The sequence below is a fragment of the Myotis daubentonii genome, chromosome 17 (assembly GCF_963259705.1).
Source record: "Myotis daubentonii chromosome 17, mMyoDau2.1, whole genome shotgun sequence".
Lineage (NCBI taxonomy): Eukaryota > Metazoa > Chordata > Mammalia > Chiroptera > Vespertilionidae > Myotis > Myotis daubentonii.
In genome coordinates this window covers 34,702,071-34,715,737 of record NC_081856.1, presented here as the reverse complement: position 1 = coordinate 34,715,737, position 13,667 = coordinate 34,702,071, and the positions used below count along the sequence as shown (strand labels likewise).

At 35.5% G+C, this 13,667-nt stretch overlaps 1 protein-coding gene across 2 annotated transcripts in view; it reads right to left on the bottom strand.

The window, feature by feature from the left end:
- CSMD3 (CUB and Sushi multiple domains 3) overlaps nucleotides 1–13,667 on the bottom strand; it is an 886,927-nt gene that overhangs the window by 108,751 nt on the left and 764,509 nt on the right. For both annotated transcript variants that reach the window (XM_059671887.1, XM_059671888.1), the window contains 2 exons: nucleotides 4,759–4,877; nucleotides 3,343–3,412 (listed from right to left, as the gene is read on the bottom strand). In XM_059671887.1, coding sequence (XP_059527870.1) covers nucleotides 3,343–3,412; nucleotides 4,759–4,877 — 189 coding nt within the window. The remainder of the gene's footprint in view (nucleotides 1–3,342; nucleotides 3,413–4,758; nucleotides 4,878–13,667) is intronic.

Here is a 13,667-nt window from a genome sequence, read left to right as displayed (position 1 = left end):
CATGCATTGAAAGAGCAATTGCATTTTGGAAGCTAATTCTTCTAACCGAATATTTTTATCATTTCATTATAAAAGGACTAAAAATCTCATTTGTTAATTATTTCATGTTAAGAATAGTAACAGATAGATACTCAAACTTCAAGATATATATATCAGAAAGGAAAGCTAAATAGAAAGTCTATCCATGTTCTGTAGGATAGCAATAACAAGTTTGGCTGCTCTCTTTATATGGTTTGAATACATTATGTATCAAACTGATTTTCTAGGTGGGTATATATATAACCTTGCAGCCAATTTGCATACAAAGCTTTTGTTTAACTGTGATTATCACTGAGAGCTGAAGATGTACCTGTAGACCTTCCCATCCTTCAGTGGCTTTGTACTGGACTTTTGTGCCCCATTAGACTTTTTGAAAAGGACATAACCATAACAAGCGATCCAAGATAAAATCATCTCTGATTCTTCCTTCTAATTTGTCTCTATTACCTAAAAATCTCAAGTGACTTTTCCTTTCTTCCATAAAATATCTGGCAGATTGTTTATTTTACAGTTCATGACACTGTAACCTTGTTTCTGGGTAACTAGAGTTTTCAGATACTCTCTGAATCAGCCCCATGCCTCCTTATATAGACATGATGGCAATTCAAATACTTTGTCAATCAAATATCATACAAACTTGTTCAAAAATAAGATGAGTAGAAAAGAAATAAAAATGCTTTATAATTCCATTACTCACATATAACTTGTTTATATTTCTTTTTCTCTACAGAAATAAATATATGCATGCATGTGTGTTTATACATGTGCCTATATAATGAAATTAGGATCATATAGTTATCTATTTTTCACTATGATAACTACTATCCTGAATGTCTTGTGTGTTCCAGGTTCAGTGGTAAATATTTTAAACAGATTATCCCCTTTAATTCTTACACTAGGTCTGGGCGATAGACATATTATTCCATTTAACAGGTGAGCAAACAGTAGTGCAAAGAATAAAACACTTGCCAGACATACCTATTGCACCCTAGCTGATATTTGAATATAGATATGTTGGACATCAAAATCTGTTACGTATTCCTTGTAGTTTCATACCAATGTACCCCTATGTAATAAAATTTAAATTTTCTAGCCAAGTTTTATTAAAATATCATTTCCATCGAATACTTCTCTCATTACTAATATATAGTAAGGAATGCATAGTTAATCAAAATGCAATACTTTACCTAAAAATTAACCATTCATTAAGAGTATTAATTGGTTCCACTAATATGATAAAATGGAAATTGTCACATCATGCTGGGTGGCATTTAACATAATAAAATTTTCTAAAAGCAATTTGGCAATATTTATCAAAGCTTTTAAGCATTACATACAATGACATATTAGTCTACTTAGGTAAAATCTCAAGTAAACCATTAGAAGTGTGCATGAAGGCATGTGAAAAGGACTTATACTATATGCCATGAAGCCATTTTAAAGATCTGATTTTTAAAAAATATGTTATGGCATGGGAAATTTTTCTAGGTTAATGCCAAGAAGAAAAACATTATAAAAATATACACATAATGTAGAATCCCAAAACTTTGTATTAATTTGTTCATTAAACAATATTCACTGGATATTTAAGATGAGAACTTTTCTAGGCATTGACAATATAGTGATGAACAAAAGATCTTCACTCTCTGCTCTCATATAAGTAGAATATACATAATATTTATTTTGTTTTTTATACTTTATTATGCCCCCTATTTTTATACACAATTGGATACACACATAAATATACACCCCACACATAGCACACACATAATTGGTATTATCTGTATATATAAATTTTTACAACAGGCATTATGTATATCTGTATATATATAAAAGCCTAAGCGACCATTCGAACATTCCACCATTCCATCGTTAACTATGATGCGCACTGATCACAAGGGGCAGATGCTCAATGCATAGGCATCAAAACATGGAACATACTAATGACTCTCAGAGGAAAGCGGGGAGGGAGGAGAGTGGGAAGAGATTAACCAAAGATCTTATATGCATACTAGAGGTCCAGTGCATGTATTTGTGCACCAGTGGGGTCCCTTGGCCTGGCCTGTGGGGATTGGGCCGAAACCGGCAGTCTGACATCCCCCAAGGGGTTCAAGATTGTGAGAGGGTGCAGGCCAGGTCGAGGGACCCCACCGGTGCATGAATCTGTGCACCAGACCTCTAGTTTTATATATGTAGGTATAAAAATCACACCAATTCTTTTGATTTTGCCCTTCTTGCTGTTCAGAAAGGGCTTTCTTCTTTATCCATTTATCTTAATAACACATACCATCCAAAACTGTGTAAATAATATGGGCTAATTTCCCAGCCAACACCAGTTCAGTCAATACCAGTCTCATATTTCTGAAATTGCATCATGTAATCAATGGTATAATTTAATACTAAATTACTCTCATTTCATTTCTCTTATTTCTACCACTCTAAATGGTAAATGGATATTTTAATGATAGAGATCCTACCCCACATACTTTTTAAAAAATATGTTTTTATTGATTTCAGAGAGGAAAGGAGAGGGAGAGAGAGATAGAAACATCAATAATGAGAGTGAATCATTGATCGATCAGCTGCCTTTTGCACGCCCCCTAATAGGGATTGAGACCACAACCCAAGCATGTTCCCTTGACTGGAATCGAACCTGGGACCCTTCAGTCTGCAAGCCAATGCTCTATCCACTGAGCCAACCAACTAGGGCCCCACATACTTTACATACTCTGTGGAACCCAGCATACTAATGGTTGCATACAGGTAACAGAAATGAGGAACAGAAAATATATAATAATAAAGGGCGGGATAGAAATATTTGGAAGCAGCATTTAGGGCAAACGTTTGTGCCCATATTTTCAAAGCCCCTAATGCTCTTTTGAGACATATTCCACATCTCCATTGTCTGTCACCACTGAAGACATCCCCTGGAGTGTCATGTTCCCGTTGATAGACTCCAGATTCCTTATCTACATTGGCTCAGTTGTAATCAATAGGATATTTACTATTTCCTGATCCCTGGGTACTTCTATCATGTTATACTGAAAAAACTTTCTCAGGGAATCAGAAAACCTAATGTCTTTTCTCAATTCTCTAAAGTTTAAAGTCATTCATTGATATTGAATTGGGGTAAAAAAAAAAAGAACTATAAAAATTTAAAATAAAAAAGATATGAAACATTTATCTCAATGTATTTTTTACATAAAACCTGACAAAAGGCAAACTATTTGAATAATATCATATAAAGCATGTAACCTTAAAATTTGATAAACCTTATAAATGTTCTATATTTCTTTAACTTACCCAAACAAATGGGGATTGGGTAATTCCATCTTCTTACAGGTCCAGGCATACATGTTATGTGAGAATGACCCTGTGTAAATAGGACAATACAGTTCAGTACAGCTTTTTATTATTTTATTTTATTAGTATTATTTTTTTAATTCATTTCAGAGAGGAAGGGTGAAGGAGATAGATAGAAACATCAATGATGAAAGGGAATCATTGATCGGCTGCCTTCTGCACGCCCCACTCTGGGGATCAAGCCATCAACCCAGGCATATGCCCTGACAGGAATTGATCTGTGACCTCCTTGTTCATAGGTTGACATTCAACCACTGAGCCACCGAGGCCGGGTTCAGTGCAGCTTTTAAAAGTTAAATTGAACATGGCATAGTGAAAGACTATTATGAAAACAAAGTTAAATACATATTGTCACTTTTATAGATTTTAACTTTTACTGTAAGTCTTATTATATTATTTGGAATAAGAATGGAAATTAGAAATACTTTTGATAAAATTTTTAAAAAAAGGTCCAGATAGAAAAATTAAGACTCCATATCACATTAGAATTGTATTTTATATTTTTTATCAAAACATTCTACTATAATGATTACACAAGTGAGATGGCCATATGTAATGGTTTATAATAAATTGCTGTAATATTCAAGATGAGGTTAAATAATGATAAAATTCTTTCATAAAAATATTAGAACAAAAAAATATTAGAACAGGTGTTGAGGTATATTAAATTTTAAATTGATATATAACATCCAGATAGACCTGATTGCACTTCTGAGACTAATCATTTGTGAGACAACCATAAAGACTATAAATTATTAATTTTTAATTTAGTTTCCTCTAAGGAATTTATTTACTTAATATGTGAAATAGTTTGTGCTTATTTTCTTTTCAACTTCTTAATAAGTCTATTCTTTAGGGAGATTTTTATGAGACCATAATTTTGTGACCCTTCAAAAAACCTATAACAGAGGATCAATATAAAGACAAAAAAAAAATCTGAATATACATTGCAAATCCACTTTTTTAGGAAAATATATTTGTGGTTGATTTTCACTCCTTTGGGGAATTTACTGTCATGGAAATTTCATTTAATGATTTAAGTAGAACTTCATTTCTATTTTCACACTCTTAAATCCAAGAGTTCAATTGTAACATCCCATGTGAATACAGAAAAGTGAATAATTTATTTTGACTCAAAATTAATTTTTCATTATTTGCAATCAAAACAAATTTAGTTAATTTCAGCAAATTTCCCTCACACATATATTTTACTGAAAAATTGAATGCCATTTGACTTTAGGCTAATGAGGCCCAAAATCAATAAAGTTTTAAAACTTGAAGATTATAATAATTGGTTTGTTAAAATGTCCTGAAAGGGTAATGAAAATAAAAACCATTCTCTTAAAATAAACTTACCTGCAGAGAATAGCCTTGATCACACTGAAATGATACCACATCACCAACCATGTATCTGTCTCCAATTTTAATTCCACTGCTGGGAGTTTGTGGTTCAGGACAGGAATCCAAACCAATTGCTAAGAATATTTAATGATAATAATGTAAGTAACTTTCAAATAATAACTGCTTAAATCATGCATATTAAATTATTAAAATTTAATATCTGGATCATTAAAACTACATTGTACATTGTGGCAATAAGAATATTAAGTGAATAAGATTTAACTGCATATGTGAAGAGCAATGTCTTTAGAACGCCCCATAACTTTTGAATTTTTATGCCACTGAACATTTAGTAGCTCTGTGATTATACTTAAATTCTTTTTTAACTCCCAGCCCAAATCTCTTCTACTGCAAGAAAAAAAAATCCTAAAAATGAAACCCTAAAATAAAATAATAATTTACTGTGAAAATAAAGTAAAATTGCATGCCCGGGTTGCAGGCTCAATCCCTGGTAGGGGGTATACAGGAGGCAGCCAATCAATGAATATCTCTCATTATTGGTTATCTCACTTTCCCTCTCCCTTCCACTTTGAAACAGTAAAAATATATATATTTTGAAAAGTGATACAAATTCTTATAAACTATGTAATAACAATTTTATAAGTTAAAATTCTTATAAGTACATAATCACAGAGAAAAATGACAAAAAGAAAATATGCCAAATATTAGCAGTGGTTATTTTGATTATGCGATTTTTAGTGATTCGTATGTCCTTCTTTATATTTTCTTGCATTTCCAAAATTTTTATAATGAACATAAATTATTTTTTAAGTAATAAAATCACTTGTCTATTGGATAAATTAGTAGTAGCAGAGATTTAGGAAGAACAAAACATACTCCTTTCTATTTTTCTAAAAATAATTGCGTTGAACCAGCTAATCTGTTGAATAAGATTATTTCAGGGAAGTAAGGTGATGAGGTAAACAGATAAGCAGGAGAAGTCATATGTTAATGGCCTCTCATTTTTTTGCAACCATTTTTTATGTGTACCAAAGAAAAGAAAACAGGAACATTTGAAACTCATGTAGTTCATATTTTATAGACACTTTTTTACTTACACAAATAAAATTCTGAGTATTAAATAATAATTTTAAAATGTCTTCTTTAAGAGTTAGTTTTTACTTCTTTATAAGTGATAAAACCAATAGGTTATTATTTGTGAAAATCAACAACAAAAAATAATTTTTTAAAAAATATATATTTTATTGATTTTCCACAGAGAGGAAGGGAGAGGGAGGAATAGAGAGCTAGAAACATCTACAAGAGAGAAACATCGATTAGCTGCCTCCTGCACACTCCCTACTGGGGAAGTGCCCACAACAAGGTACATGCCCTTGACCAGAATTGAACCTGGGACCCTTCAGCCTTCAGGCCGACGCTCTATCTACTGAGCCAAACTGGTCAGGGCCAAAAAATAATTTTTGTAAAAATGTTGGAAAGTATTTCCCCATGATTACCCAAGGGAATCAAAATAGTCATTTTAAGGTTCATGAGTATAGATTTTGTAAAATTATGCCCTTTGCTATCAACCATGCTCTTTGACTAAATTTTTAAATGAGATTTGGATCAATTAATCTGCAACTGTAGCCCCAAACAGACAGAAACAAATCCAGAAACAAATAAATCCATATCAGAAACTGCAGTTATGTCTTCTGTTGAATTACTGTGGTCAATTACCCTAACTGAAGTATTAAAACCGTAGTTCATATTTCTAACATTTATTTATAACTAAATATTATTCTTTCCAATTCTGTTTACAAGGCAATCAATCTAGAGCCTAAAATGTTGTTAATCATATCATTTATATCAGACTAGGGGCTTGGTGCAAAAAATTCGTGCACTGGGGGGGAGGGGGGGTTCCCTCAGCCCAGCCTGTCCCCTCTCACATACTGGGAGCCCTCAGGGGATGTCCTACTGAAGGCTTAGGCCCGCTCCCTGCTCCCCTTGGAGCTGGCTCCGCCCCTGCCCCCTCTTATCACCGGCACTGCCCCTTTCCCATCCCCCACCCCCTCCACATCCCTGGCCAACAGGCCTGGACCCTTCAGCAGTGGGGCTGAGGGGACTGGGCGCCACCATCTTGTGTCTATGGGCGCTGCCATCTTTGTGATGGAGTGACAGAGTAATGGTCAATTTACATATTACTCTTTTATTAGATAGGATAATTCTGATTATATAATTACATATATATTACTTCCTTGTATTTCACAATGATTTTAAGGAATCTTTAATGCATTAGGAAGGAAGACAGGAAGAAGAAAGCTTAATTACTGCTAAGATTCCCAGTAACATTGTAAAAGGAAAAACTCCTTCACAAATTTTACGTGACAACCCATGTAGAAATTATTGAAAATGAAGACCAAAGACAGTGGGTTTGCATTCATGTGAGAAAGGAATAGGAATTGAATTGTGTCTTTGCACAAGAGGTTGTATTCTGTGAAAGTGAAGAGCTCGTTATTTTAAATACATAGCATGTCTTCAAATTAAAAACTGTCCCTAAATAATGGGTACAAAAGAAAGAACTATTATTTCTATGTTTTTACTACATTTGAGGGAATTTTAATGTACTAGAATTAGCATTTGGCATCCCACATTTATCATCATAAGACAACAGTTTGAAACTCACATAGAAGTCTCTGATAAAGTGTGAATTCAATAAGAGCGAGTCTAATTTGAGAATGAAGAAAACTGCAATAGTAAGCATGCAGACTTATTTCTGGTAAAAGTACCTTGGAATTACTTAGTCCATCTACTAAATACATATTTTGTAACATGTAACTTGACTGTGGATACGTTTTTTTAGCAGGAACAATTCTGACACTTAATAATCTGAACTGGGAGCAGTGATTTAGGAACATGGGCAGGCTTTGCTCATACTTACCTTGATCCTCAACACTTTCTTACTCACTTTACCTCTGTTTACCTTCTCTGACATTTAACTTAGCATTACCATGCATAACTAATTGGATATTCCGTAATAGATACTACTTAAGAAATTCTAGCCTACAAAATAATGCCAAATTAAAAGACAAAATGTTCAATGGAATCTGACATGCAGGTTCCATTCATTCATTGATTAAATAAGCATTTTCTGAGCATCTATTGTATACTCTGCATCATGTTAGATGCTGGGAGTGTTAAGATAGATTAGCAATTTAACCATGCTCTAGCAGTGGTTCTCAGCCTGTGGGTCGCGACCCCTTTGGGGGTCGAACGACCCTTTCACAGGGGTCGCCGAAGACCATCGGAAAACACATATATAATTACATATCGTTTTTGTGATTAATAACTATGCTTTAATTAAGTTCAATTTGTAACAGTGAAATTGGGAGTCACCACAACATGAGGAACTGTATTAAAGGGTCACGGCATGAGGAAGGTTGAGAACCACTGCAAAGGAACTCTTCTTGGAACCACAGATGGGGTTAGTTTAAAACATGATTACAGAGTAGTGGAATAATCACAATAAATGAAGGTTGTCCTTCATTTCAATAATAATTTCATAGGAAATAACCTAAGTGAGCACTAAAAAATGATGTATTTCACCAATTTATGACAATAAGGGAGAAGGTACATGTGATGTACTTACAAACAAAATGGTGTGGAGTTTTGAGTGATTTTTCCTTCTTTTATGGACAAGAGAAGTGTTTTTTCCCACAAACACATGTAGAATTTGGGGAAAGGTGGCAAGAAATAAAGCTGATAAAGGGAGGCAGGATACAGACTGTAAACAGTCATAGAACCTTAACTAATGTAGGAAATTGCATTTTCCTTCTGTTTAGCAATGGAGGGAAAATTCAGAGTTATCAAGAACATAACCTCTGTGCGCATTTTGGTGAAGCCAAGGGTCCTTATTACTTTTATTATATTTAGTTTTAAATCCTAGTTCTAGAAAAAAATCTTTCTCTTTCTTTCGCTCTCTCTTTCTCTCACTCTCACTCTCTCTCTTTCTCTTTCCCTCTCTCTCAGAGACCTAGCTTTTTCTGCTTCTTTCTCTCTCTCCTCCCTGCCTCTAACTCTAAAAATCCATAACACATCTTTAAGGGAGAAAAAAAGTTTTTGGTAGCTTATGTCAGCACCATGCAGTATAGAAAAAAAAATAACAACAATAATAATAATAACAATAAAATCGCCAATATTTTTCCTCTGCAATTCTTGTTTCTAGTGCTTGCCTCTGCCAGCGCCAGGTGCATAAAATCTTTCTGTTCTGTAACACTGGCTCTACTGTGTTTCCAGAATTCAGAAAGTTAGACTAAAACCATCTCTAACTTAATAGCATAAAGAGGTGAAAAGTCAATGAGATGATCATGAAATAAATTTTGATTAAAAGAAATGAGGAAACTATAATACAATTGTAATGTCCTCACAGGGTTAATGAATGAAATGCATTTATAAAGCTCAATTATACTTATTTGTATGTAAATTTTTAGTTAGTGGCAAGTGAAATTAGAAATGACAAAGAATTTAATTTGGACAGGAGGTGTTTCTATAATTAGTATTTTATGTGATGATTTGTATAAACTAGTTAGAACAAAATAAGTAGTTTAAGAAAAATATAATTAATTTTAAAATCACTATTTTTCTCAGATAATTATCTAATTAGCCCAAGGGAGGAAACCATTTTTAGTGATTATAAAAATAAACTCATTAAGACCTAATGCATTATCACTTAAGCATATTGCTTAAGGATGGGGAGCAGTAAAGTAACTATTGCACTGAATTGAATCTTTTGTTATTTATAAGCTAGAGTTAAATGGTACATTTCTGGATGTTTACTATTTTATGACTAGTTTTGTGCTTTGGGGTATTCAGACCCTCCAACTATTGCATGGAATAAAATTATGTTTTCTAGACTACCTGAAATTTCCCAGGATTTAACAAACTTATTAGAGGCAGATATCAGGAGTGCTCTCAGTGTGGGAGGAGAGAAAAATGTGTTCATTATGGTAATGTAACCACGTAGAAACTGTTTCTTTAACAGGACCCCTTCTCCTTTCTGCCCATGCAGTCCACTCTCTCCTTAATCAGTAAACCCTTAGGACACTGGACTCTGGTTAGCATCCAACTGTCTTATAAACAAAGCCTCAGCTCTGTTGATTACAGTTGTGTTTCAGCCCCAGGCCAATGAAAACAGAATGACCCTAGGAACCACACCCCTCATGAACCAGACAGAACAATGCCATGGCTGAATCGGGACCTGACACAAAGATCCTACCCTGGCCCCAACCAATCAGTAGAGCCCACAAACCTAACTCATTCCCAGGAAGCCATGGGAGCCACGCATTTGAGCAAAAGCTCACCTATGACTCTGGGCATGGCGCTATTTCCTTAAAAATAAATGTTTACTTTCTTGCTTGCAAACTCCTGTTTGCATTTGATTGGGTTTTAATGCTCACAGGCAAATGGACCTGTGTAGTCTGGTGAGGTTAACATGTGCCTTTGACTTCCTCAGAGACTATGTCCTGAGATCTTTGAGCACCCCTAAATTTTACAAACACCATTAGTACAGGTAGTTTCCCCTTTTAAAACATGTACATTTTATAATTTCAAAACCAAAAAACAACCCCTGTTAATTGATTTATAGATATTCCACTTATTTATTTATGCATTTATTGGTTGATTCTTGTATGTGCCCTGAACCGAGATTGATCCTGTAACCTTTGTGCATTGGGATGATGCTCTAACTTTGCTATGCAGCCAGGCCTAGTCATCTTCAAGATGCCTATAATCCACAATTATCTGAGAAATTCTGACTTAAATAAACAATACTTACAGTGTTTACACTGTAATTTTGCAATTATTTGTTCACATGTTCTTAGTCTGAAGTTCTTTAGGACTAGATCTTATGCAAGTTTGTAGTACTGACACCTAGCAAATATAGTTAGCATTTAGTAGGTATTCAATGAATATTTGGGAAGCAATATTGAAATGTAACATTAAGGGAGGAAATGAAGTATTGCCTTTCTAGGTAATAGAAAAGTTTACTAGGTAATAGAAAACAATTATATTTAATGATCAAAATGGAACTCTAGAAATATTAATGAGACCAAGGCATGTGAAGAATAGACTGTCCAGAAGGAACATCAGATTTGTATGATCCTATCTAATAAAAGAGTAATATGCAAATTAACCATTATTCCATCACAAAGATGGCAGCGGTCATGGAGCTGGAGCGAGCAGGAGGCTTAGGTTGCCCCAGCGATGGAGGAAGTCAAGCTTCCTGCCTGCCCTGGCTGGCCCTGAGCTCTGCTCAAGGCTAAAAAGTTTCAATTATAGAAGATAAATAAATCCCAGATACCTGCTTCCAGCCGCTGTGGCCTCCGCTCAAGGAGTGGCTGGGAACATGGGTTTCCAGGGGCAACCCAGCCTTCAAGCAGCTCCTCACCCAGGCTGGCCAGGCACCCCAATGGGGACCCCCATCCTGAAGGGGGTGTGGCCAACCTGAAAAAGGCCCTCAGCCCCTCACCCAGGGTGGCCAGGCACCCTAGTGGGACCCCCACCCTGATCCGGGACACCCTTCAGGACAAACCAGCAGGGCCCCACCCATGCACCAGGCCTCTATCCTATATAATAAAAGGGTAATATGCAAACTGACCGTAACAGCAGAACGACTGGGAATGACTTGTCACTATGACACACACTGACCACCAGGGGGCAGACGCTCAATGCAGGAGCTGCCTCCTGGTGGTCAGTGCACTCCCACAGGGGAAGCTCTGCTCAGCCACAAGCCAGGCTGACGGCTGCCAGTACAGCAGTGGTGGTGGGAGCCTCTCCCGCCTCCTCAGCAGTGCTAAGGATCTACTAATGCAGCTTAGGCCTACTCCCCGCTGGCAAGTGGACATCCCCTGAGGGCACCTGGGCTGCCAGAGGGATGTCTGACTGCCAGCTTGGGCCCAATCTCCCAGGGAGCAGGCCTAAGCCAGCAGGTGGTCATCCCCCGAGGGGTCCCAGACTGCAAGAGGGCACAGGTTGGGCTGAAGGACCCCCCGCAAGTGCACATATTTTTGTGCACTGGGCCTCTAGTAATAATAATAACAATAATAATAGTTATAGCAGTAGTCAGGCATTCCCAAGTTAAAGTGTTATAATCTCAAATTCAAAGAGAAAAAGAACACTATAGACTGATATTTGTCAGCATTTACTTTTTAAGTAAATAAAAAGCATGGCATATCTATATAGTACCCATGCCATCAAATAATCTAGTTTTTTGTTTCCCCTTTCCCACCTTCCCGAAAACTTCATGAGTGAATAGAAATATCAGATGGGGAAAACACTCGCTGGAAGAATTTCAGCCAATTTTCCCTTTGCCAAAAGAGAAGAACATGTCATGCTTCCTGAAACCTTTACCATTTAAAATACTCCTTTAGGAATATAGAAAAAGTTTACTTTCTTGTTTTAAAAAAATTAAAAAATCTGTCCTTTTTTAGCAAACCTTAATGTCTTTTGCATCTGTTGCTGGTATTCATAGTGTGATTATGAGACCACTGTTGGCCTGTTGTGATTCCTTCCTTATATTACCCAGCGGACAGAACTTTTATCTTAGAGACGGTCACAAATGAAACACCAAAGATGTGCAGTGAAATAGGTGTCTTCTCAATGGAGAAAAGTTAATATAACTATCTTGTTTAGAACACACATAATTATTTTTCCACATTTACTTAGCATAAAAACATAGTTTTTTTTTTCTTTTAGTGCTTTTATATTCATTAAAAAGTACAATTTTCTCTTGTAGAGGTTATTGCATTCTTACTTTTCAGACTGTAATTCTGCAGGCTTCTGATTATATAAAGAAGTTCTTTAAAATTTTTATTTTTATGTCTAGTTATTATAACCAGTCTCCACCAGTGAACAGATTCTTGCATTAACACAAAATTGATGTTTCTCCACTAAGGGAAATTACTATTTTGAAACATGACAGAAATTAAGGTGCCCTTTCCACAAGTCAGATGGATTGCTGGGTGCATTCTCTGGAGCTCCCTGAAGTAGTGTTCTCAGTGTGCACAGCCTTTGAGCATGTCGTGCTGGATGCTGCACCCAAATCAGAGCTGCTCTGCACAGCATTTGTTCCACCAAATGCACTGTAACAGCTTTTCAATCTGTTATTAGCAAAGCAGCCAAAAATGCTGCTCTAGCTTGTTTCATAAATTTGTCCTTAAAGGCTAGAGCAGAAGTTATTAGTTATTTTAATTTGTAAAGCTGTATTTCAAATTTTCCCCCACCACCTTCCCTTTCACTTAATATTTTGCAATTGCTATGTTAATGTCAATGTTAATTAGACAATAGATTTGAAAACATGAAGGATATTCCAAAAACCTTTAAACTCATTAAAAGAACATTAGGCAGCCTCTGTCACTGATTTCACTACTGTCCACTAACTGTATCATTTTCTCTTTCTCTATTCTCTTTCTCCGTCTCTCTGTCCTACTAGCTCAGTGATGGCAAACCTTTTGAGCTCAGCGTGTCAGCATTTTGAAAAACCCTAACTTAACTCCAGTGCCGTGTCACATACAGAAATTTTTTGATATTTGCAACCATAGTAAAACAAAGACTTATATTTTTGATATTTAGTTTGTATCTTTAAATGCCATTTAACAAAGAAAAATCAACCAAAAAAATGAGTTCGCCTGTCACCTGACATGCGTGTCATAGGTTTGCCATCATTGTACTAGCTCCACTTTTTCCATCCTCTGTAACTCTATTTCTCACCTATTTCTCCGTATACCTTCATTTTTTAATTTATAATTCCCATTTTAATTAAATTCACTCTGTTTTTTAAAAAGCCCATGCAACTGGAGCATTTTTAGGTGACAATATCATTAAGTGTGACTATTTAGTAAGGCATTTATTTAATTTCCCCAAAAAGAAAG